At 37.0% G+C, this 26,901-nt stretch overlaps 1 protein-coding gene across 1 annotated transcript; it reads left to right on the top strand.

The window, feature by feature from the left end:
- The first annotated feature begins 541 nt into the window (after positions 1-541).
- LOC107562239 (melanocyte protein PMEL-like) lies at positions 542-9,576 on the top strand. Its single transcript, XM_016246845.1, has 10 exons — positions 542-667; positions 1,907-2,002; positions 3,822-3,968; positions 4,027-4,137; positions 4,262-4,786; positions 4,890-5,066; positions 7,368-7,470; positions 7,635-7,843; positions 7,949-8,036; positions 8,168-9,576. Exons 1-10 carry the CDS (start codon positions 598-600, stop codon positions 8,316-8,318), a joined length of 1,677 nt encoding a protein of 558 aa, XP_016102331.1. The 5' UTR covers positions 542-597; the 3' UTR covers positions 8,319-9,576.
- The last annotated feature ends 17,325 nt before the right edge of the window (positions 9,577-26,901 follow it).

Here is a 26,901-nt window from a genome sequence, read left to right as displayed (position 1 = left end):
TGTGATTAGTAAATTTTTCCGTCTCCCAAAATAAAAGGGTGTGCACACATTCTACTAGGTAATTTTAGATTTCCTGTATTCAATAAAGGATTATGCATGTACGAGTTTTTGTATAACCTGTTGTAAAACACACAAGTACAAATAATGATAATTAATTGTGTAAACTTGTGAAGCTGGTAAAATAGCTAAAAGAAAATCATGTCACATAGTAGCATAAATGAAATCAATAATATTATAAAAGGATAATCATTTCAATAATCCTCATTAATTCTTTTTGTCTGCAGTTTCAACAAAAGTTTTTTTTTTTTTTTTTTTAAACATTCTAGGTTCTACATTAATCATTATGCAATCAGAAAATCCCAGCAAGATCCCAAGGAAGCGAGGCTGCATAACAGTGATGCATTGTAAGAATTTTCCTAAACATTCCTAAACTACAAACCTCTATATGATTACTTGAGGGTGTGGGAGGAACCTAATATGCACAAATCTATGATGTCATGCATTGGGGTTAGGTTTTGGGTGCTGATGTTGAAGAATGTGCAAGACACTTGGGTCTCTAGAGTAAAGCTGGATCAGTGACTGGTGTTGTAGCAATCAATGCATACCCTGATGATGTGGAGGGCTCTCATCTTTCTAATTCTTACATTCTCATCAGGAGCACTTTCACGTGAGTATTTCTGTTATTATAATTATATTATAATGTATTATATTATTGTATTATAATTTCTGTTATTATATACTTTATATATTGGAAACCATTAATAAGAATCACTGATTGTACAGAATTTGAAAGTATAAAGCAGATACATTGAATACCTCATAGTAAATAAAATTACTCAAGATTTGTAAAACTTTTTTTCATATGTAATTCTTCTTTTAGAATCTTTGGGTTAAATCCACAGCTGATAAATAGTTGCATTATTTTAAATACCTGCACTTTAAACAATTCCGTTTCTTACAATTTTATCTAAATTAATTGCATGATAAATGCTTTAAAGTGGCTGTTGCAAGGCTAACTTTTAAAGTGATAATTGGCCATTCTTTCATTTTATTAAGTATTGTGTTGCTGCATGATGCCAAATGTTAAAGAATTGTGCTGGCAACACCAGGTTATGGCTTTGATATTCTGGAAATGCATTGCTTTGGATAAAAACATATGCCAAATAAATAAAATGTAAATGTAAGTAATGAGTCTTAAAACATATAATAAATTACATATTGCTTACACAACCAGATACACAAACATTCAGATGCACACATACATACAAATGAAAAGTTGACAGGTGTCAGAGCTCTGTGGGATCTTACCTCATTACATCAGTGGGGTTTAGAGTGGTAACCTCAGCTGAAAGTCACATGAAAAGGATTGAATGAGATTGTAGAGGTCGTGTGACTCTATTTGCCAATCCTCACATTCTCTTGATTTTTTTTCTTTGATTTTTTTTCGACCTTGTCTCTTGACTCGCTTATGAACTTAAGCCAACCTTTACCAACTGAACTTCTTATTTACTTTACTCCTTTTTAAATTATACTATGTGTTATGTTGTACTATATTTAATTAAGAGTCTGAAATATCTATTATACCATTATTCTAATCTGCTATCTCATGTAGGCTAGTCATGTATTGATCTAATATGCATAATTTTATTGTTTGTAGCGTTGCTTATAAAGTTGAAGTAAGGGAATTAAATTGATAAATGTGCACTTCGCACTTCTAATGATTTCTAATAACTGGGTCTGTTGGGAGATTGAAAAATCCTAAAAAAAGAGTTTCCCCATAGATGAGTTTTAAAAAAGACCTGTGTGATTTGAATAAAGAAATTAACTTTATTAATGACTCATTTGAAAATTAATTTTAATGCACTTTCACAGATGAAAACTTTATTATTTATTTTCATCATTCTAGAATCAAAAACACGCATTGCACATTATCGTTCATGGAATTCACAGATGTATCCAGTTTGGAGAGACGGAGATCCCAGATACAGAGACTGTTGGAAAGGTATTTGAGCACATCAAGCATACACAAGTAATTGACACATTCTAAAAATGTTAAAGCGCAAAACATTGAGCTCAAAGTACAACCTCAATTCCAGAGAAATTGGGGCGTTTCGTAAAAATGCAATAAAATCAAGAATCTGTGATTTGTTCATTCTCTTTAACTTTTATTTAATTGGCAAAAGTATGAATAAACAATTTCCAAAGTTTTCACTGACCAACGTAAATTTATTTTGATGGCTGCAACACATTCCAAAAAAGTTGGGACAGAGGCAAAATAAAACTGAAAAGGTTATAGAATATCCACTTTAAACTGTTTTGAAACAGTTCACAGTAAGCAGGTGAATTGGTAATGGGTCATGGTATCATGTTTGGGTATAAAAGGAGCATCTCGGTCTTTGCAAGCAAAGCTGGATCATGGCTCATCACTTTGTGCCAAATTTCATGAGAGAAGTGTCAAACAAATCAAAAATCACATTTCACAATGCAAAATCGCAAAGAATTTAGGTCTTTCACCAACTACCACACGTAATAATGTGAAAAGATTCAAGGAATCCAGAGAATTCACAGTACATGTAGGGCAAGGCAAGAAACCTCAGTTGAATGTGCTTGACCTTTGAGCCCTCAGATGGCATTGCATAAGAAACCTTCCTGCTGTGGTGTTAAATATAGCCACATGGGCTCAGGAGTTCTTCAGAAAACTGCTGTCACTTAACACAGTCTGCTGCTGCATCAAAAAATGCAACTTGAAACTCTGTTACTCTAGGAGAAAGCTATACATCAATTCTATGCAGTGATGTCGCCAGGTTCTCAGGGACAGAGCTCATCTCAGATGATCAAAATGACAGTGGAAAGGTGTGCTTTACTCAGATGAGTCCACATTTCAACTTGTTTCTGGGAACAATTTCGAGTTCTCAGTCCTAAAGTCCAAAGGGAGCATCCAGACTTTCATCAGTGACAGATGCAAAAGCAAACATCTGTCATGGTATATGAGTGACTTGCATATGTGTGAAGGTTCCATTGACATGGAGGCATATATTGGAGTTGTACAGAGAAAAATTCTGCCGTCAAGTTGATGTCTTTCATGGGAAGTCCATGGTTATTATATCAAGACAATGCCAGCTCTCATTCTGCATGTGCTACAACAGCGTGGTTTCGTAGACTCAAGAGTGAATGTGCTAGACTGGCCTGCCTGCAGTCCAGATCTGACTCCTATTGAAAACATTTTGACCATGACCAGTCATGAAAAGGAGAATCAGACAACGACAATCACAGACTGCTGAGCACCTGAAGCCTTGTTTCAAGAGAGACTGGACAAAAAATTTTGCTTGCTAAACTTTAACAATTAGTATCCTTAATTCCCAAACAATGAAACATTGTAATTAAAAGGAAAGTTGATGTGACACAGTGTTAAACGTGCCTCTGTCCCAACTTTTTTAGAGTGTGTTGCAGCCATCAAAATCAAAATTTGTTCATATTTACAAAATACATTTATGTTGGTCAGTGAAAACTTTGGAAATATTTTCTTTGTACTTTTGTCAATTAAATAAAAGTTAAAGAGAATGAACAAATCACAGGTTCTTGATTATATTGTATTTTTACTAAATGTCCTAACTTCCCTGGAATTGTTTTCAAACTCCTATGGAAAATAATGTACAAGAATTCCTTCTTACAAATAGAAACTTTTTGGTTTGCATATGAATAAATTAGGATATGCTACGTCAAAATTATTTATTGAGCTTACTGTAATTTTTTTGGAAGAAGATATGCTACACCTGCTACCTTTCTTTTAAACTATGTCTGGAAATGCTTTTTTGCCATAGGTGGAGAGGTGACATTTGAAGTCAGAAGTGATTCTCCTACACTGACAGGAGCCAAAGCTACTTTCAACATTGATGTTGGCTTCCCTCAGAACCAGACAGTACTTCCTGATGGACAGGTGGTGTGGGCAAGAAACTGTACTATTAATGGTTAGTTATACAAACTTCCATAATACAATACATTTACATTATACATATAAAACATACCTTACAACTGGTTCCTTCAGGCCACAGGTGGTTTTGATGGCAGCAATCTCAACTGGTTGTCAGCTCAGTCCAACTCCAGCAGCCACTGTTGTACCTCCTGTTCCTGTCACAGGTGGAATTTCATACTATATTTAAATCTCATATTTCATGGCATTTGAAAGACAATTCTCAGTCCAGAAAGTGTTTTGAAGAGATATCCAAAAGGTTTATAAGTTGGTGCCTTTTCCTTTTGCCAGATGAAACTACAGCAGTGGAAAACATTGTGCTGACTGTTTCTCCTCAGTTGGTTGATGTTGCGCCCACGGCAGAGGAAGGAGTTGCAGATGATGTCACTGTCGTTGCCAATGACTTGGCAGTGTCAGCAATTGACACAGAAGCAAAATTAGATAATACTGGCCAAGAGGTCCCCACTGTTGCTGGAGACACAGCTGTGGCTGAAGCTGACAATACTGCTGCAGTTATGTTAGCCACACCTACGGCTGTTGAGGCTGAACCTGCGACAGAAGTTCCTGTGGCTGACATGGACCCAGAAAGAGACGAGATTATAATCAATCTGGCAGCCACAGTACTCCCAGAACCCCCTGAATTCTCTGTTTGGACAGTTATAGAAACAGTAGCACCAACTGGTGATGCAGTAATCATTATTACCTCTGAGGCAGTGGTCACAGATATTGTAGCATCTGTTTTACCTGCAATAGAAGACATAGAAGCAGTTAATGAGACTGTTGCTGGGGTCAACGAGGCAACCGAAACCATCAATGGTAAAAAAAAAAAACTTTAATTAGACAGTCATTACTTTATAAAATCCATAACAATTAATTCTGTCATATATTTAATGTATTTCCATTGGTGATTTAATTGCAGGCTTAACTAGCATATCTGAGGCAACAGTGAGTGAATTAGAAGCTGAACTGGTGGCAGGAACTGAAGCAACCCAGGCCGCTCTAGTCATTGCAAAGCGGCAAGCACCAGAAATGCCAGCAGAAACAAACTGTATGATTTATCGTTATGGCTCCTTTTCTACAACTCTTACAGTAGTCCGTGAGTATTTTTATTTATTTATTTACTATTAATTTAATATTTAAAAAATAATAGTAGACCTGAATATTAATCATCGGGGCAAAAAAGAAAGAAGAGATTTATACAAAAGTACACATTAAAAATGTTCAAAATTACATTATACACAAAATACATTAAAAAAAAATCAGCAGTCCATAGAACCATATGGTAAAAGTTGTGAAATTTGGCACACAGATAGAAAACAGTCTGAACATTAACCACACCAAATTTGAAGTCTCTTACTCAAACCCGCTAGCGCCACCACTTGTCCAAATTTGCATTCACGTTTGTGCTAACAACTTTTGAGCTGTAAGGTCTAGAAACAAAATACTTTTTTCCTCTGATTCCTTGATGATTCAAGATCATTCAAATGCAAGTTAAAAAAAATTCGGGTCCCACTATTAACTACTATGTACTTACATTTCAATTAATTTGATACAATGCACTTATTGTGTACATACATGTTTTCACATTGTACTTAGATTTTTAAAATATCTGCATGCAATTACATCTATAATTAATTTCTGTAATTACATTTATAATTACACTTTTGACCCACCGCTTACACCTAACCCACCTTTAAACCAACCCATACCACCAAACCTGTCCCTAACTTTACCCGTATCCCACCTCAATATCAGCAAAAGTGCTTTGCAATACATTATGAACACAATAAGTAGCCTACACTGTACACATTTTTTTTGATGCAAGTACATAGTAGTTAAGGCCACTTAATATAAAGTGGGACCAAAATTCAAAATGAAGTTAAATAAGTCATGATAAGTACTTAATGATTGAATTAATGAATTTTAAAACCACTTTAAAATGTCTTTAATTACTCATTGTTGCATTTGGTCTGATCCTCCCTGCCATGCTTGCTCTTCATTCTGCCTCTGTTGTGCTTGGGCCCTTAACTTCTGCTATATTTTATCCTTATATTCCAACCACCACGAACATGGCTTTACCAGTCAAAATTGTGTTACATATCACCTAAAATAATGATGAAACAAATTGTGTAGCAGCATCAAATCCATAAAATGCTGCAATTTTAACACTGCTGTACTAACGCAGCAGCTATATACATTTTGTATGTCTTTCTTATCTAGCACAGCTGATTCAGATTATCATCTCATTAGGAGAGAGCTCCATCAACTGGACTGAGTGTGTCAGATAAGAGAGGCATTCAAAATGTGCAGATTGGTGGGTGTGCCATGGCTGGAATTGAGAAACACTATACTAACGCTAAACAGGCTTTCAAACAGCCACAAAAATATTAAATCACTTGAAAACATGTCTATATAAACATATCAAACTCTGGGGAAAAAATGATTAAAAATAGTAAATTATGTTTATCTGAAAGTGTAGCGATGCAAATGGGTTTTCTGTAAGGGGTAAGTTTAGGGTTAGGGTTAGGTTAGGGGATAGAAAATATTGTTTGGTCACTATAAAAGTAATAGAAGTCTACGGAAAGTCCCCACAATTCACAGAAACAAACGTGTGTGTGTGTGTAAAACTAGCCTGCAAATAGTGATTTTGTGTTTGTGAGTTCCCCGCATGTAGTTTAGTTAATTGTTCTGGGAATCAACATGGCTTTTGTTTTCCACAATTCGTAACATTCTAATTCAGTATTCAAACACAAAGGCTTGGTTTCATAGACAGGGCTTAGACTAAGTCAGGATTAGGCCATAGTTCAATTAGGACATTTAAGTAATTTTTATAAACGTGCCTTAGAAAAAAACATTACTGGTGTGCATCTTGAGACAAAACAAAGGCACTGATATTATTTAAGATGAGGCAGGGCAAGTTTATTTCATTTGAAACAGCTCAGATTTACATTTTAGTCTAGGACTAGGCTTAAGCCTGGTCTGTGAAACCGGGGGATAAAGTACTACATATTAAAGTGTGTATTCTAATATAATATTCTATGTATGTAGCGCCTGCCCATCAAGGTTAGAGTGCCACCCTCAGGTTGAATTACACAAAGACTAAACCTCTGCCAAAAGTATTCTGCATTTGTATTTTAAATGTAAAACTCAAGCTACTAGTAGTTAATCATAGTTTAGTAAAATAGTGTTAGATTCATCCCAGAATCTGCCTCACCTAAATTTATGGTCAGAATTTACTTTCACATTTATTTTCTTGTCTTAATGATACCTGTCAACAGATCTCTTCTACCTCTTTTTTTTTTTATATATAAACACTTAATAGTGTATTCATGAGCACAAAAACAGCCTGTCTACATACATGTTTAATATTCTCTACAAATATGTTTTCCTAACTCAGAGGGAATAGAGAGTGTTGAGATTGTGGAGGTAAATAATGTGGTCATTCTGGCCACAGAGCTGGAGCAGAATGCTGTAGATCTTACAGTCACATGCCAGGGAAGGTAAATATTCCTTCAATATGGATTTATTTTATAAACTGTATATAGGCTTTACTGTTTTCGGCTGTTACTGTTTTATAATAGTCTTAAATTGATAATAATGATGGTTGTTGTAGAACATAAAATGTGTTATGCAAAGTTATTCATCTTTTATATGTGCTTGCCAGCCTTCCAAATCAAGTCTGCACTGTGGTATCTGATGCAGACTGCACAAGCCCTGTTCAGGCCCTACAGTGTAATGCTGTGACTCCAACCTCTGAGTGTCAGATGGTGCTGCGACAATTTTTCAACAACTCTGGCACCTTCTGTATCAACGTCTCTCTAACCAATGATGTCAGCTTGGCAGTAACCAGTGCAAAGCTCAGTGTGGCTATAGGCAAGTGTCATATAAATTCAAAGCATATCTAAAATAATAAAATGTATTTTCCTGAGCATACCCTATGACCTCACTACTCCACAACTTATCCTGTTAAAATTGCAGACACAAATTCATCAAGGAACATGGCTGGAGCAACACTGGGAGTCCTGTTTTTTATTTGTGCTGTGGGGGCCATTGCATTTACATACAAGTAAGACACCAATACACATATGGGTTTTATCAAAATTAATATTAATAGTATGTTATTGTGTGCTGCCTAGTTAAATGTAAATGACGTTTATGTACATTAAAGTAACCCTCAAGGTATATTTTTCTATCCAGGCGATTTAAGGAGTACCATCCACTGAGACATTATAATGCAAGCAGCAGTTTCAGCTCTGGAAGAAGCTCAGTGCCTTTAATGCTGTGGAATTTTCTGAGCCGGAGATCCACTGCAGAGAGCCGCCCCCTCCTGCTTGGGCGAGTGGTGTGAAAAGCTGTCCACTTCTGCTTTAAGGCATATTGCATAGTCTGTACAATCTCTCAATAATTAAATAATAATTCAATATGTACAATGAGGGCCTCATTGTACTGTAATAACAAAATGTCATACGTAATATGCCTTACATTATCTAAATGATGTTTTATTGTATGTGGCAGTTGCTGAATAATTACAGAGTATATTGTGTGCCATCATAAAAAGTTGCAGATATTTCCTGTCAGTGGTTAGGTTTTCTTGGGTTGCAATAATCTGACTTTTTCTCCTTCGGTTATTTGTTTTGTCCCTAGGTGTCAATCTAGAGATATAGAGTTGTAACTTTAACTATGAAAAATATAGTGCAGTGCACAGGACAATGCAAAGTGGTGAAAAACCAAGTAGTTTACTTACATTATTTACAGAAGGTGGGAATAAAAAGTACAAAAGGGGTACAAAATGTAAAAGAAAAAACTAATCTACACTCTTTAACAAAAATCAAAGTACAGTGGGTGGCACTCACCCCTTACCTAACATTTATGTGGATCTGTTATGTGAAGCATCTTCAGTTATGTAAATCTAATCATTCTATAAGCAACCCAAGTAAACTGCTTGATAGGAATATTGTCTAATTTAAAATCATCAGATAATAGTCAGGTTATTACAGACCACAAAAACATTGTCAGCTGTTCTTCAAATAATCTATTTAACTAAAAACAAATGTTTCAAGAAAAGCCTTGCACATTTTCAACATTTATGAAACATTAAGAAGCTTTATGAAGTAAATTTATATTTACATTAAACTACGATGTAAATTTATATTAGTGTTTAACCATCAATAATTAAAAATATTATGTATTTTCCCCATTTACCTTTGCAGAACTACCTTTCCTATATTATATTATAATCTAATTTTATTTTATTTTATTTTATTTTTATTTTATTATTTAGAGCAGTGCTTCTCAAACCTGTCTAAACCCCCCACCACTGCACATTTTGGATGTCTTCCTCATCTAACACACCTCATTCAACTCATCATCTAAGTAGAGATTGCAAAACCCCAAATGGGTTTGTCTGATATGAGAAACATGCTAAATGTGCAGTGGTGGGGGATCTTCAGGACAAGCTTGAGAAGCACTGATTTAAATCCTCAACTTTTTTTTACAAACGATGTGTTAATTTGATATCTACTCAAAAGGTCTGATGTTTTATTTATAAATAATAATAGCCATACTGATGACTTATTACCCCTAAATAAAAACATCTCCTGACTCTTTTTGACTTTTTGTTTGGTTCTATTAAAACATTCCTGCTTGAAGTAATCACAGTAACAAGAACACATGAGAAGAAGCTAAAAACTCAAATAAGTTATATCTTTAGGTTTTTCCAGTGACTTGTGAACTTGTGACAAGACTCAGGTTTCATCACTGTCTTCTCTGCTCTGTGTTTATTTTTGTTTTTCCTCTTTAACGTAGCCTGTCTCTCAAGCTTGTTTGGAATACAGTCAATAACCATTCAAAGGACAATGCATTAGTACTTGATATGCAAAGTATAATATAAAATATATTAGGTCTTTTACCTCTCTGTTTCATTCATTCATTAATTAAAAAAAAAAGCGGCTGGTTTATTATGCTCACAAATTTATTATAATCTCTATGTACCTCTGACTAGAACCACCCTTTAAATATGCCACCTTCTCAGTTTGGAATTATTTTCAAACAAAACAATGGCTACATAATTTGGTGTCTTTCAATCATTTTAAAATTATTATGCAAGGTCTAGCGAATGAATTAATGATGTGTAAATATGTTTAATGTTTGTTTTATTATATATTGTTACTTGTGTATATATGTATATTTGTGCCAGGCCATCTCAGTGAGGTTTTTAAATTTAACGACAAAATGCTGACAATGTGTTAGCAATGTGCCATTAAAATTCATTACTATTACTAATTTCTGTTCAGTGTTTCGCAATCCGGTTCCTAGAGGCACATTAACAGTAGGGGAGAGAAGGGCACAAGTTTCACACTCAGTTTGTGAAAATCCTCATGGGTTCAGAGTGTAATTTCTTCACATAAATATCACACGTCTAGTGCAAATGTGTGATTTCTACCCAGGGACTGGAATGCCCATACCCCCCACCCCAGCGACCGCTTGCTTAGGCCCCCCCAAAATTTTAAACATGCCCCTGGTTCTGAAAATATGAAAAGCTGAGTATCAGTTAACTAATATATTATACATGAAATCTGAAATTTGTTACGGTGCGGTTATACTTTCTATTTTGGAATAAATGTAAAAAAAAAAATGCTTGATAAGATGTATACATTTTTGGGGAAATGTATTTCTAATACCTGTACAATCAGTACTGCTACACCACAAGGTAGCATTGACTGCATCTACACCAATGACTGCACCTCTGCAGACCCCTCTGTCAAGCTCCTGAACTTTGCAGATGACACTAAACTCATTGGCCTCATCCAGGACGGTGACGAGTCTGCATATAAATGACTGTCTGGTGCAGTCATAACAACCTGGAGCTGAACACACTCAAAACTTCAGGAGAAACACCCCAGCACTCCCTCCACTCACCGTCATGGACAGCGCTGTGGCTGCAGTAGAGTCATTCAGCCCAGCAGTGGTTGTATTTCCTTCGCCAGCTGAGGAAGTTCAACCTGCAACAGGAGCTTTTCACACAGTTTTACTCAGCTGTTGAGTCGGTTCTGTGCTCTTCTATAAGAGCATGGTTTGGGTCAGCCAGCAAATCAGACTTAAGAAGACTGCAACGGACTGTAAGGAAGCTGAGATGATAATTGGTGTGCACCAGCTAAACGGACAGGTAACATCATCACAGACCCCTCTCACCCAGGCCACAACCTGTTGGCACTTCTCCTCTCAAGCAGACGCTACAGATTTCTGTGCACTACATCTCGGCACAAAAACAGTGTTTTTCCCCAGGCCATGTCCAACTTTAATAACTAACACACCAATTTACGACCTGCTTTTTGTTATAAATTATAATTCAGTGCTCTTGTGGCGTTAGGCAATATGTAAATACATATTATTTATGCAGGTATACAGCACACAATGCACACATCTGTACATAAACTGTCAAATCTAATGTAAGTTACTTTATTGTTTTTTAATATATTATTATTATTATTTTACTTAATCTTTACTAATTTAAATGGGTAACACTTTAGTATAAGGACCAATTCTCACTATTAACTAGTTGCTTATTAGCATGCCTATTATTAACATAATGGCTGTTTATTAGTCCTTATAAAGCACATATTCTGCATGACCATAATCCTACCCAATACCTAAATTTAACAACTACCCTACTAACTTTTAATAAGCAGCAAATTAGGAGTTTATTGAGGCAAAAATCATAGTTAATGGTTTGTTAATTGTGAGAATTGGACCTTAAAATAAAGTGTGACCCAAATTCCGTGTGTATTTGTGAACTCTTGATGAATAACGCTTATTCTGGTTCTGATTTGAGTAAATAATTAATTAATTACATTGATAATATAAAAATACAAATGTGAATTTTTTTTAGTGTAAGTAATGTTTATTTATTTAACCTGGAACGTGTTAACATTAACAGTAAGTATAACTAGCATTAAGTTAACATTAAGTATAACTAAGGTTTACATATAAATATATTGTCTATCCAAAGGTATTAAGGGATATTTCACCCAAAAATTATTCTGTCATCTGTTTAGGCATACATTTTGTTCTCTTTTTTCAGATTACAGTTGTGGTGCTTCTCAATCTGAAGGCTACATCCTATAAGACAGCCTTCAATGGTGTTTGATGACATGGCAGCTGAGGTATAGCCTTTCAATTTTCCTTCAAAAATCTCCAGAAGGGAAACTTCAAGCATACGCCAATCCTGCAATGATGCAAGTGTCAAAGTGAAGGTAAACAAGTAATGGCGTTGCTCTCAGAGGAGCACTCTTTCTTCATCTTTACAGTACATGCATGCAAACCTGGAGTTTTTATTATCACAGCATAAAACCTCGACGCTGTCAGGCTGATCCAATTCTGTAAAACTGTATTATGCCATACCACGCTTTTGCCATGATAACATAAACTGTGGCTCAAAAAACCGCACATCCAACATATGGAAGTAATTTACCAATGATATATTGAGAAGATTTAGTTTGTTTAATTACTGTTTTGATTTAAACAGGTTTTGTGAATACATGGTTCCTAATATTACAACTCCTACCCAGGACCGAAAGTCTCTGGAATAATAACTGCCTTAAAGTTTAAAGTCAAACAAATGACTTGAGGGTTAATGGTCAGTCTCTCTTTGCCTGACTAAAACAAAATAAATGTGTGGACCTTTTACATTGGCAGAGCACAAAGCTTTCCATGGTCCACACAGTCATAACATGTGGACAGACTTTAACAAAATCCTCCTTGCATTGGCATGCATCTACATTTGCTGAAAGTCCCTGCCTTTTTCCCCAAAGTGACAGTAGCTGCATTTTATGAATCACCAAGGACCATGGTTTTAGCTAAAAATCTTCTTTACCAGTTCTACTAAAAATAAAAAGTCACCTATACATCTTGGATGTTCTGAGGATGAGTAAATTAACAGCAATCTTTCATTTTTCAGTGAAATATCCCTTTAAGGGATTTTTGCCCTATTTTGCCCTTTTTACTAGATACAAAATAAGTCCCTTGTGTCCCCATAATATGTCTGTTGGAGAGTTAACTCAAAATATAATTACAATGGCAGCGAGTACAGCATCACTTTCTGTTCATTTAACTTTTAACTTTTGAAATCTTATAATACAATTATCTCAAAAGTACTTTAATTGATATAAACCATTTATCCCTTGCAAACTCCACAAATGTTTGTCTGTCAGTTTTCTTATGGGCCCTAAATCTTTGTCTATATGTTTCAGACACTACCTCACAAGCATGCAGAACAGTTTCTTTGATCACCAGTCAGACCTAGTCTGGACTTTTCTCTATCGGTAATGCAAAACATATTTCTTGGTCTTACCTGAACAGCTTGCACTGCATTAGCAGAGCCCACATCTCTTTAGGCCATTGCAATTTAGTGGTGACACATTTAAAAGCCATAAAGTACCAATCTACCACTGCTTCTTGAAAGGGGAGCACCAAATTAATGTTTGCTCACATCAAATAAGGGAGAATTACTCACTTCAGGAACTGAAAGAAACCGGCTGAGGGCCTGAAGGCAGCCGAGTGAACAACGTAAAAGTAGGGGAACCCTCTGGTGAGCTTACAAAGTTGTGGTTCCTTTTCTAGTTCCAGCTCTAGTTCGTTCAGCCAGAGCTTGTCAGGCTCTCTCTCTTTATGTCTATTTCCAATTCTTGTGATTGATGATGTCAGTGGGGTAAATTGAGGCACAAAATCAGTTCGCAAAACAGAAGAGGGCTTCTCTTCAGCCTCTGCTGGCACAGCAGCTCCTTCCTGCGTATTTAGTAATCCCGACTCCTCAGGCAAAATTTGTTGCTGCACCAATTCTTTATGCAATATTCAACGTCTTTCTTAGATGCATAATGAGGATTTTAAAGAAATCAGCAATTTTGAACACATCATTCTTCTTACAGCAATCAAACTGTTCTGTGCTTGGAGCTAGTGTAAATGCAATCTGATCAAATTCCATTTTCCCACAAACTAATCTCTCCCACACCAAAATTAAAACAGTCAGACAAAGAATAAAGTAGACTGACTTAACCCACAATAAGGATTGGCGGATGATTTCTTTCTCAGCGTGTGTAGATGAAGCTCTAGCTTGTCATTTGTGCAACAAATAAATTGCCTACAGAGAATTTGATATCTTATGACAAGCCAACTAATTATTTTATAACAAACAAATCAATCTCAATTTCAATTATGGCAGAGCCACCTGAGAGAGCATAAGAGAGAGACACACACGCGCGCGCGCACACACAGAAGCTTTATGAAGTAAATTTATATTTACATTAAACTACGATGTAAATTTATATTAGTGTTTAACCATCAATAATTAAAAATATTATGTATTTTCCCCATTTACCTTTGCAGAACTACCTTTCCTATATTATATTATAATCTAATTTTATTTTATTTTATTTTATTTTTATTTTATTATTTAGAGCAGTGCTTCTCAAACCTGTCTAAACCCCCCACCACTGCACATTTTGGATGTCTTCCTCATCTAACACACCTCATTCAACTCATCATCTAAGTAGAGATTGCAAAACCCCAAATGGGTTTGTCTGATATGAGAAACATGCTAAATGTGCAGTGGTGGGGGATCTTCAGGACAAGCTTGAGAAGCACTGATTTAAATCCTCAACTTTTTTTTACAAACGATGTGTTAATTTGATATCTACTCAAAAGGTCTGATGTTTTATTTATAAATAATAATAGCCATACTGATGACTTATTACCCCTAAATAAAAACATCTCCTGACTCTTTTTGACTTTTTGTTTGGTTCTATTAAAACATTCCTGCTTGAAGTAATCACAGTAACAAGAACACATGAGAAGAAGCTAAAAACTCAAATAAGTTATATCTTTAGGTTTTTCCAGTGACTTGTGAACTTGTGACAAGACTCAGGTTTCATCACTGTCTTCTCTGCTCTGTGTTTATTTTTGTTTTTCCTCTTTAACGTAGCCTGTCTCTCAAGCTTGTTTGGAATACAGTCAATAACCATTCAAAGGACAATGCATTAGTACTTGATATGCAAAGTATAATATAAAATATATTAGGTCTTTTACCTCTCTGTTTCATTCATTCATTAATTAAAAAAAAAAGCGGCTGGTTTATTATGCTCACAAATTTATTATAATCTCTATGTACCTCTGACTAGAACCACCCTTTAAATATGCCACCTTCTCAGTTTGGAATTATTTTCAAACAAAACAATGGCTACATAATTTGGTGTCTTTCAATCATTTTAAAATTATTATGCAAGGTCTAGCGAATGAATTAATGATGTGTAAATATGTTTAATGTTTGTTTTATTATATATTGTTACTTGTGTATATATGTATATTTGTGCCAGGCCATCTCAGTGAGGTTTTTAAATTTAACGACAAAATGCTGACAATGTGTTAGCAATGTGCCATTAAAATTCATTACTATTACTAATTTCTGTTCAGTGTTTCGCAATCCGGTTCCTAGAGGCACATTAACAGTAGGGGAGAGAAGGGCACAAGTTTCACACTCAGTTTGTGAAAATCCTCATGGGTTCAGAGTGTAATTTCTTCACATAAATATCACACGTCTAGTGCAAATGTGTGATTTCTACCCAGGGACTGGAATGCCCATACCCCCCACCCCAGCGACCGCTTGCTTAGGCCCCCCCAAAATTTTAAACATGCCCCTGGTTCTGAAAATATGAAAAGCTGAGTATCAGTTAACTAATATATTATACATGAAATCTGAAATTTGTTACGGTGCGGTTATACTTTCTATTTTGGAATAAATGTAAAAAAAAAAATGCTTGATAAGATGTATACATTTTTGGGGAAATGTATTTCTAATACCTGTACAATCAGTACTGCTACACCACAAGGTAGCATTGACTGCATCTACACCAATGACTGCACCTCTGCAGACCCCTCTGTCAAGCTCCTGAACTTTGCAGATGACACTAAACTCATTGGCCTCATCCAGGACGGTGACGAGTCTGCATATAAATGACTGTCTGGTGCAGTCATAACAACCTGGAGCTGAACACACTCAAAACTTCAGGAGAAACACCCCAGCACTCCCTCCACTCACCGTCATGGACAGCGCTGTGGCTGCAGTAGAGTCATTCAGCCCAGCAGTGGTTGTATTTCCTTCGCCAGCTGAGGAAGTTCAACCTGCAACAGGAGCTTTTCACACAGTTTTACTCAGCTGTTGAGTCGGTTCTGTGCTCTTCTATAAGAGCATGGTTTGGGTCAGCCAGCAAATCAGACTTAAGAAGACTGCAACGGACTGTAAGGAAGCTGAGATGATAATTGGTGTGCACCAGCTAAACGGACAGGTAACATCATCACAGACCCCTCTCACCCAGGCCACAACCTGTTGGCACTTCTCCTCTCAAGCAGACGCTACAGATTTCTGTGCACTACATCTCGGCACAAAAACAGTGTTTTTCCCCAGGCCATGTCCAACTTTAATAACTAACACACCAATTTACGACCTGCTTTTTGTTATAAATTATAATTCAGTGCTCTTGTGGCGTTAGGCAATATGTAAATACATATTATTTATGCAGGTATACAGCACACAATGCACACATCTGTACATAAACTGTCAAATCTAATGTAAGTTACTTTATTGTTTTTTAATATATTATTATTATTATTTTACTTAATCTTTACTAATTTAAATGGGTAACACTTTAGTATAAGGACCAATTCTCACTATTAACTAGTTGCTTATTAGCATGCCTATTATTAACATAATGGCTGTTTATTAGTCCTTATAAAGCACATATTCTGCATGACCATAATCCTACCCAATACCTAAATTTAACAACTACCCTACTAACTTTTAATAAGCAGCAAATTAGGAGTTTATTGAGGCAAAAATCATAGTTAATGGTTTGTTAATTGTGAGAATTGGACCTTAAAATAAAGTGTGACCCAAATTCCGTGTGTATTTGTGAACTCTTGATGAATAACGCTTATTCTGGTTCTGATTTGAGTAAATAATTAATTAATTACATTGATAATATAAAAATACAAATGTGAATTTTTTTTAGTGTAAGTAATGTTTATTTATTTAACCTGGAACGTGTTAACATTAACAGTAAGTATAACTAGCATTAAGTTAACATTAAGTATAACTAAGGTTTACATATAAATATATTGTCTATCCAAAGGTATTAAGGGATATTTCACCCAAAAATTATTCTGTCATCTGTTTAGGCATACATTTTGTTCTCTTTTTTCAGATTACAGTTGTGGTGCTTCTCAATCTGAAGGCTACATCCTATAAGACAGCCTTCAATGGTGTTTGATGACATGGCAGCTGAGGTATAGCCTTTCAATTTTCCTTCAAAAATCTCCAGAAGGGAAACTTCAAGCATACGCCAATCCTGCAATGATGCAAGTGTCAAAGTGAAGGTAAACAAGTAATGGCGTTGCTCTCAGAGGAGCACTCTTTCTTCATCTTTACAGTACATGCATGCAAACCTGGAGTTTTTATTATCACAGCATAAAACCTCGACGCTGTCAGGCTGATCCAATTCTGTAAAACTGTATTATGCCATACCACGCTTTTGCCATGATAACATAAACTGTGGCTCAAAAAACCGCACATCCAACATATGGAAGTAATTTACCAATGATATATTGAGAAGATTTAGTTTGTTTAATTACTGTTTTGATTTAAACAGGTTTTGTGAATACATGGTTCCTAATATTACAACTCCTACCCAGGACCGAAAGTCTCTGGAATAATAACTGCCTTAAAGTTTAAAGTCAAACAAATGACTTGAGGGTTAATGGTCAGTCTCTCTTTGCCTGACTAAAACAAAATAAATGTGTGGACCTTTTACATTGGCAGAGCACAAAGCTTTCCATGGTCCACACAGTCATAACATGTGGACAGACTTTAACAAAATCCTCCTTGCATTGGCATGCATCTACATTTGCTGAAAGTCCCTGCCTTTTTCCCCAAAGTGACAGTAGCTGCATTTTATGAATCACCAAGGACCATGGTTTTAGCTAAAAATCTTCTTTACCAGTTCTACTAAAAATAAAAAGTCACCTATACATCTTGGATGTTCTGAGGATGAGTAAATTAACAGCAATCTTTCATTTTTCAGTGAAATATCCCTTTAAGGGATTTTTGCCCTATTTTGCCCTTTTTACTAGATACAAAATAAGTCCCTTGTGTCCCCATAATATGTCTGTTGGAGAGTTAACTCAAAATATAATTACAATGGCAGCGAGTACAGCATCACTTTCTGTTCATTTAACTTTTAACTTTTGAAATCTTATAATACAATTATCTCAAAAGTACTTTAATTGATATAAACCATTTATCCCTTGCAAACTCCACAAATGTTTGTCTGTCAGTTTTCTTATGGGCCCTAAATCTTTGTCTATATGTTTCAGACACTACCTCACAAGCATGCAGAACAGTTTCTTTGATCACCAGTCAGACCTAGTCTGGACTTTTCTCTATCGGTAATGCAAAACATATTTCTTGGTCTTACCTGAACAGCTTGCACTGCATTAGCAGAGCCCACATCTCTTTAGGCCATTGCAATTTAGTGGTGACACATTTAAAAGCCATAAAGTACCAATCTACCACTGCTTCTTGAAAGGGGAGCACCAAATTAATGTTTGCTCACATCAAATAAGGGAGAATTACTCACTTCAGGAACTGAAAGAAACCGGCTGAGGGCCTGAAGGCAGCCGAGTGAACAACGTAAAAGTAGGGGAACCCTCTGGTGAGCTTACAAAGTTGTGGTTCCTTTTCTAGTTCCAGCTCTAGTTCGTTCAGCCAGAGCTTGTCAGGCTCTCTCTCTTTATGTCTATTTCCAATTCTTGTGATTGATGATGTCAGTGGGGTAAATTGAGGCACAAAATCAGTTCGCAAAACAGAAGAGGGCTTCTCTTCAGCCTCTGCTGGCACAGCAGCTCCTTCCTGCGTATTTAGTAATCCCGACTCCTCAGGCAAAATTTGTTGCTGCACCAATTCTTTATGCAATATTCAACGTCTTTCTTAGATGCATAATGAGGATTTTAAAGAAATCAGCAATTTTGAACACATCATTCTTCTTACAGCAATCAAACTGTTCTGTGCTTGGAGCTAGTGTAAATGCAATCTGATCAAATTCCATTTTCCCACAAACTAATCTCTCCCACACCAAAATTAAAACAGTCAGACAAAGAATAAAGTAGACTGACTTAACCCACAATAAGGATTGGCGGATGATTTCTTTCTCAGCGTGTGTAGATGAAGCTCTAGCTTGTCATTTGTGCAACAAATAAATTGCCTACAGAGAATTTGATATCTTATGACAAGCCAACTAATTATTTTATAACAAACAAATCAATCTCAATTTCAATTATGGCAGAGCCACCTGAGAGAGCATAAGAGAGAGACACACACGCGCGCGCGCACACACACACTTTCTCTCTCTCTCTCTCTCTCTCTCTCTCTCTCTCTCTCTCTCTCTCACACACACACACACACACACACACACACACCCTAGAGCAGGATTCCTCAAATCTTGCCCTGGAGGGCCAATGCACTGCAGAGTTTAGCTCCAACCCTGATCAAAGTCACCTACCTGTGATTTTCTAATGATCCCGAAGACATTGATTAGCATGCTCAGGTGTGTTTGATTAGGGTTAGAGCTAAACTCTGCAGGAAAGTGGATCTTGTGGGCCAGATTTGAGGATCCCTGCCCTAGAGAATTGAATAATGCTTTAAATCCATGTCAATGGGCAGTAACAAATGATTTGTCAAGCAGATTCCTAAACAAAAGAATCAGGTTAAATGTTGCAATGTATAATCCACACTACAGTCTGGAATTACAAAAGAGGAAAATGAATAAGAAGAATTTAAAATAAATTAACGAGAAATTTAGTAAAATTAGACACCTGCCGGCTACTTTATTAGGTATACCTTCCTAGTACCTTTTTCTGTTACCACTAGAAAGAGTTGTGTGTGAAAATCCCAGTAGCTCATCAGTTTCTGAAATGCTTAGACCAGCATGTCTGGCACCAACAACCATGCCATGTTAAAAGTAACTTAAATCACCTTTCTTCCGCATTGTTATGCATGGTTTTGAACTTCAGTAGCATTGTCTTGACCTAAATTTGTCTTGACTGCTTTGTCTACAATAATTCTAACCCTATACTGGTAATTCTAACCTTACGCTCATAGTTTTGATTAGAATACATCCAGTCAGGTGGTAGCATATGGTCTAGCTGCAGAAGTGTAAACATTTTAAAGCATCCCGTGAAGTCCAAAGTATACTTTGTTTTTGTATGTGTATGCTAGCATATGCGTCCAGTTGAATGCGTAGATTTTCAAAGTCCATTTGATGTTGTGCACGAGCACTGGGCGGACGACACATGCACTCTTGAAAGCTTCATCCATGTCCAGCGTCTGGTCTATCTTCCCCCATAATTTATGACCGATAACAAATATTTTTGAACTCTTTTATACCAATGCTGGGCTACCCCATTCCCTTTTGCTCATAAAGTGCTTGCCAATGCAGCCATATGTTGTTGTTCAAGTCTCCGCTATTTTGTTGTTGTTCCCTCCCTTTAGTTTCATTTTCTACTGTGAAACAACGGCCCGGGGCAGTGTTGACACCTTGTGGAACAACTGATTACTGCAAAACAAATTAAATGTGCATGTGCGACCTGCGTGTACAAAGCATACTCACAACACAAACAAATATAGAAACACGCTGAAAATATGCTGTCACAATTCGCTGGTGCACGGGCACGAGGAAACGAGGAGCCGTGGAGATTTCACAGAATGAGAGTCTTTTAATGATCCAATAGGGAGACAGAGCACAAGGATGACGTTCACAACAAGTAGACCCGACAGAGGAGAAATGCATAGACAAGAACTTATAAACACAGGACAATTACCAAACACAGGTGCACAGAATGACTAATTAACTAAACGAGGACAGGAACATGACCAAATAAGGAAACACAGGAACAGAAACAGGGGCAAAACATAAAACAGGTCCATGATCCTGACATATGCACAGACAACATCAGAAATGTTTAAGGGAAACGCAACAAGTGACAAACATGGCTGGGACATACTTATTAATGTCTACTCTGAAAGGTTAGATTTTTGTTTAATTTATATCCTGATCAAGTCCTAAAACATTTTGCCACATGAGCTTTCCGGTTCCTCTTTGCCGTGCTGCTGAGTGGTTTGTGATTGTAGCTCTGTATAGCTTCACTTTTCTGTTGAATCTCTATCTTACTATCACTCTCTGTTGTTTAATATGATAAAATATAACTTAATTCCCACCATATTTCTGATATTATTTCTATTCGCGTCTATTACTGTTTTCTCGCGCCGTTTCTTTTCTCTCTCGCTACGTTTTTTATGAGTTCAAACAACAGTGGTAAGTCGGAATCATTCATCAATCATGGTGAGTAATGGCTTCTTCTCCTGCTATTGTTGCTTGCACCACTCGCCACATGTATAGTTTATCCCACTCTTTCGGCAATAAGGGATTCACATGTGATAAATGCAGGGAAATATTTAGGCTGACAGAGAAGACACGCACCCAAAATTTAATTGAGAATAGTATGAATGTGGCAAAACACCGCTCTTCCGTTTCGATCAAAACATTAAACTGGTTCTCCCCACTCAGTGATGCACCCACTGAGAAACCTGATGAAAGTGCTCTAGTTATTGGCGATTCTATTGTACGGAACGTGAAAATAGAGACACCAGCCACCATAGTCCAATGTTTACCGGGAGCCAGAGCGCCTGACATCTTGGCAAGTTTAAAAGTGCTGGCTAATGCTAAACGTAAATTCAGTAAGATTGTTATTAACGTCGGCACTTATGATGTTCTACTTCACCAGTTGGAGATCATTAAAAATAACATTCAAGTCAAGTCACCTTTATTTATATAGCGCTTTTAACAATACAGATTGTGTCAAAGCAACTGTACAGCATTAATTAGGAAAATAGTGTGTCAGTAATGCAAAGTGACAATAGTAAACAAATTTTTCAGTTAAAGGCAGTTCATCAGTGATGTCATCATCCAGCTCAGTTCAGTTTAAATAGTATCTGTGCAATCAAGTCAACGATATTGCTGGAAATGAAGTGTCCCCAACTAAGCAAGCCAGAGGCGACAGCGGCAAGGAACCAAAACTCCATCGGTGACAGAATGGAGAAAAAACCTTGGGAGAAACCAGGCTCAGTCGGGGGTGCAATGGCTGGATGTATAAATGGTGCCCGCAGAACAACATAGGTTTCATAGGCAATTGGACAAGTTTTGAAAAGAGATGGTCTTCATCCTTCCAGGGGGTGGTGCCAATCTTCTCTCTAGAAATATATAAATGTGTTTATCAATTTGCACTGGTTACCAATAGCTGCTCGCATAAAATTCAAGGCATTAATGTTTGCCTACAAAACCACCACTGGCTCTGCACCCCTTTACCTAAATTCCTTACTTCAGACTTACGTGTATGTGCCCGCTAGAAGCTTGTGTTCTGCAAGTGAACATCGCTTTATTGTGCCATCCCAAAGAGGCACAAAATCACTTTCACTGACTTTTAAATTAAATGTTCCCTCCTGGTGGAATGACTTGAACTCAATCCGAGCAGCTGAGTCCTTAGCCATCTCCAAGAATCGGCTAAAAATACATCTTTTCCATCTTTAAATTGACCCTCTAACTCTAGCACTCTCTATTCTAATTCTATTCTTAAAAAAAGAAACGTTAGACTTGCACTCTATTCATTTACTAACTGCTTGTTTTTCTAATCTTTTTGTATTCCATTTGTTTTCTTTTCATTTATTATACAATTAACAAAAGCAAAAAAGGCCTCTAACGCTAGCTTGCTCTATTCTATGTGTTCTTTTTATTTATTATACAAGTTTTAAAAAAACCTTCAGACTCTTACTGCATTAAGAGTAACAATTTAATTGATGTTCAACATATAAAATATATATATATATATAATACAGAGAAACAAATTATAAAGCTTGGCTTATTAGATATCAGGTCCCATTCTACGAAAGCGCTTTTTGTAAATTATATGATCACCGATCATAACCTAGATGTGCTCTGTTTGACAGAAACCTGGCTAAAACCAGATGATTATATTATTTTAAATGAGTCTACCCCCAAAGATTACTGTTATAAACATGAGCCGCGTCCAAAAGGTAAAGGGGGAGGTGTTGCTACAATTTATAGCAATATTTTCAGTATTTCTCAGAGGGTGGGCTTCAAGTATAACTCATTTGAAATAATGGTGCTTCATTATCCAGAGAAACAAGTGTTAATGATAAATCCCCTGTGATGATTGTACTGGCTACTGTATACAGGCCACCAGGGCACCATAGAGACTTTATTAAATAATTTGCTGATTTTCTATCAGAGTTGGTGCTGGCTGCAGATAAAGTCTTAATTGTTGGTGCTTTTAATTTCCATGTTGATAATGAAAAGATGCATTAGGATCAGCAGTCATAGACATTCTGAACTCTATTGGGTTAGACAATAAGTTTCAGGTCCTACTCATTGTTGAAATTGTCAAAAACTCTAGATTCAATACTGTCACATGGAATTGATGTTAATGGTGTTGAAATTCTGCAGCAAAGCGATGATATCTCAGATCATTATCTAGTCTTGTGTAAACTCCATATAGCTAAAACGGTCAATTCTACTCCTTGTTACAAGTATGTTATCTTATCGCATTATAGTCCTCCACGTCCGCTGCATTCTCAAAACTCTGGCAATTTGATAATACCTAGAATATCAAAATCAATCGATCCTTTTCCTATTTAGCACCCAAACTCTGGAATAATCTACCTAACATTGTTCGAAAGGCAGACACACAATTTAAGTCAGTTTAAATCTAGATTAAAGACCCATCTCTTTAACCTGGCTTACACAGGTTACATTTCTAATATATAAGTGTATTTATTTCTTGTCTCAGTGTTTAGCGCAGTTGTCGTTGCTAGGAAACGCTTGTTTTGTTTACTGTGTGGAGACGTGCTGAAATCGCGTTTGGTCTCGTACTGTATCGCGTACACCTGGTCAGTGTCGTGTGCTTTGCTTGGCCATTTGTTGTGATAAACAGGAAAGTGTGTCCAGCTGAATTCAATTTGAGTTTTGTTAGACGAATATAAAAAGCTTAGTATATTGCGGCAGCGGTCGCGGCAGCACTCGTGTGAAGACCGAAGAGTGTAAAGACCATTGACTCTACCGTTCGACTCCACCGAGCAAGGCACATAAGAATCGCTTCTGAATCATTCTCTTTCCTACTACTTGTTCCTCTTCTGTTTTCAGATTTTATAACCAATTCTTACTATGCGTTTCCAGATCCCTACTATCACTACCACTCGCAAACCATGCATCACACACTGTAGGCAGCGCAACTACTTTCTTTTTCTATTGGTCTCTGGAATTGCCAGTCTTCTGTAAACCAAGCAATTTTATTACTTCTATTACAAATCATTTGAGACTAAACCTCATGGCCCTGACAGAGACGTGGATCAAACTAGAGGACAATGCTACACCTGCAGCACTCTCCAATAATTTCTAAATTTCCCACTCCCTCCGTCTGACTGGAAGAGGTAGAGGTACTGGTCTGCTTATCTCTAATGATTAGAAATGTAATCCTTTACCATCTCTGAGTATCAACAGCTCCTTTGAATCACATTCAGCCACTATTACCCACCCTCTTAAAATCCTTTTTATAGTTGTTTATCGACCCCCAGGACCACTAGGTAACTTCGTGGATGTGCTGCTCTCAAACTTTCCTGAGGATGGTACTCCACTAGTTATGCTTGGAGACTTCAACATCCACCTAGATAAACCTCAGGCTGCAGACTTGGAACGTGAGCATAGTTCTAAGCTCAGAGCTGCAGAAAGAGTATGGTGCAAATCACAAAATCCTACAGACCTTAATGTATATCGATCACTCCTCTCTTCATTCTCCGCTAATGTCTCCACTGCTAAAACTATACTATCACAACAAAATTAACAATTCGCCTAACTCTCGCATGCTCTTTAAAACATTTTCCTCCCTCCTTTGTCCTCCTCCCCCTCCTTCATCAACTCTAACAGCTGACGACTTTGCAACATTCTTCATTAATAAAATTACAAACCTCAGTGCACAATGACACCACAAACTGTCAAACACATCTTACCAGCAAACATACACTCGTTTTCATCCTTCTCTCCACTCTCTGAGGCAGAAGTCTCTAAACTCATCCTTTCCAATCATCCTACTACTTATCCACTTGATCATATTCCATCTCATCTCCGTCAAGCCATTTCTCCTGCCGTTGTACCTGCACTCACTCACATCGTTACCACATCCCTTCACACTGGTGTTTTTCCCCTCAACATTTAAACAGGCTCGTATAGCCCCACTTCTTAAGAAACCCACTCTTAACCCAACTCTTTCAGAGAACTACAGACCTTTCCTATCTTTCATTGCAAAAACACTTGAACGAGACGTGTTCAACCAAGTCTCAGCCTTTCTCACACAGAACAACCTCCTGGACAGCAACCAATCTGGCTTCAGAAGTGGACATTCGACCGAGACTGCCTTGCTTTCAGTTGTTGAAGCCCTAAGACTGGTAAGAACGGCCTCCAAATCTTTTATACTTATTTTGCTGGATCTATCTGCTGCTTTTGATATGGTGAACCACCAGATTCTCCTGTCAACCCTATTGGAAAATGGCATCTCAGGAACCGCACGCCAGTGGTTTGACTCTTATCTCTCAGATAGGTCCTTCAAGGTATCTTGGAGAGGGGAGGTGTCCAAGTCACAACATCTAGCTACTGGGGTGCCTCAGGGCTCAGTTCTTGGACCACTTATCTTTTCTTCTATGCTGATGACATGCAACTCTACCTCTCATTCCATCCTGATGATCTGACGATAGCTGCTCGCATCTCAGCATGTCTAACAGACATTTCTTGTTGGATGACGGACTACCACCTTCAACTCAACCTGGCTAAGACAGAACTGCTTGTGGTTTCAACAAACCCATCACTTTATCAAAATTTCACCATCCAGTTAGGCTCATCAACCATAACTCCTTCAAAAACAGCTAGAAACCTTGGAGTTGTTAATTGATCCATCCGAGCAGTCCTTACCCATCTTCAAGAAATGACTAAAACACATCTGTTCCACCTTTATTTGACCCTCTAACTCAAGGGTGCCCAACACTGCTCCTGGCGATCGACTTCTCCTGCAAAGTTTAGCGCCAACTCTAAACAAACACACCTGCCTTTAATTTTTAAGTGATCCTGAAGACCTTAATTAGTTGCTTCAGGTGTGTTTGATTAGGTTTGGAGCTGAACTTTGCAGGACAGTCGATCACCAGGAGCAGGGTTGGGCACCCCTTCTCTAACTCTAGCACTCTCTATTCTATTTAATTCTGCTTTATCTATATCAGGGGTGCCTGCAGAGTTTAGATCTAACCCCAATTAGACATTCATTTAAATGGGGAGTCATCTCAATTATCACCAGTAAAATATGGAGTGCCACAAGGATCTGTCCTAGGTCCTCTGCTATTTTCGATATACATGTTGCCCCTTGGTAATATTATTGCCAAGCATTCAAATAATGCATCTCATAATTTTGTACTGCAGTTATATCTAATCAAATGCACATTACTATTCTTTAGTTTGGGTTAAACGAATCAATTTTGCTTGGTTGGAACAGCAGCTACGTGATATATGAACAGCAGCAGCTATATGAACGTGTTTACTATTGTCATTTTGCATTATTGACACTATTTTCCTAATTAATGCTGTTCAGTTGCTTTGACACAATCTGTATTGTTAAAAGCGCTATATAAATAAAGGTGACTTGACTTGACACACCTGAACCAGCTAATCAAGCTCTTACTATGCATACTAGAAATTTCCCGGCAGGTGTGTTGAGGCAAG

This window comes from Sinocyclocheilus grahami, unplaced genomic scaffold (genome assembly GCF_001515645.1).
Source record: "Sinocyclocheilus grahami isolate Dianchi unplaced genomic scaffold, SAMN03320097.WGS_v1.1 scaffold814.1, whole genome shotgun sequence".
NCBI lineage: Eukaryota > Metazoa > Chordata > Actinopteri > Cypriniformes > Cyprinidae > Sinocyclocheilus > Sinocyclocheilus grahami.
This window is presented reverse-complemented; position numbering and strand designations above follow the sequence as displayed.

Excerpts from the sequence above, each read along its gene's own strand:
- LOC107562239 (XM_016246845.1), top strand. The coding sequence starts at position 598 with ATGCATACCCTGATGATGTGGAGGGCTCTCATCTTTCTAATTCTTACA. Across the intron at positions 668-1,906 it reads CTCATCAGGAGCACTTTCAC|AATCAAAAACACGCATTGCA; the intron begins GTGAGTATTTCT and ends TCATCATTCTAG. Across the intron at positions 3,969-4,026 it reads AAGAAACTGTACTATTAATG|TTACAACTGGTTCCTTCAGG; the intron begins GTTAGTTATACA and ends ATAAAACATACC.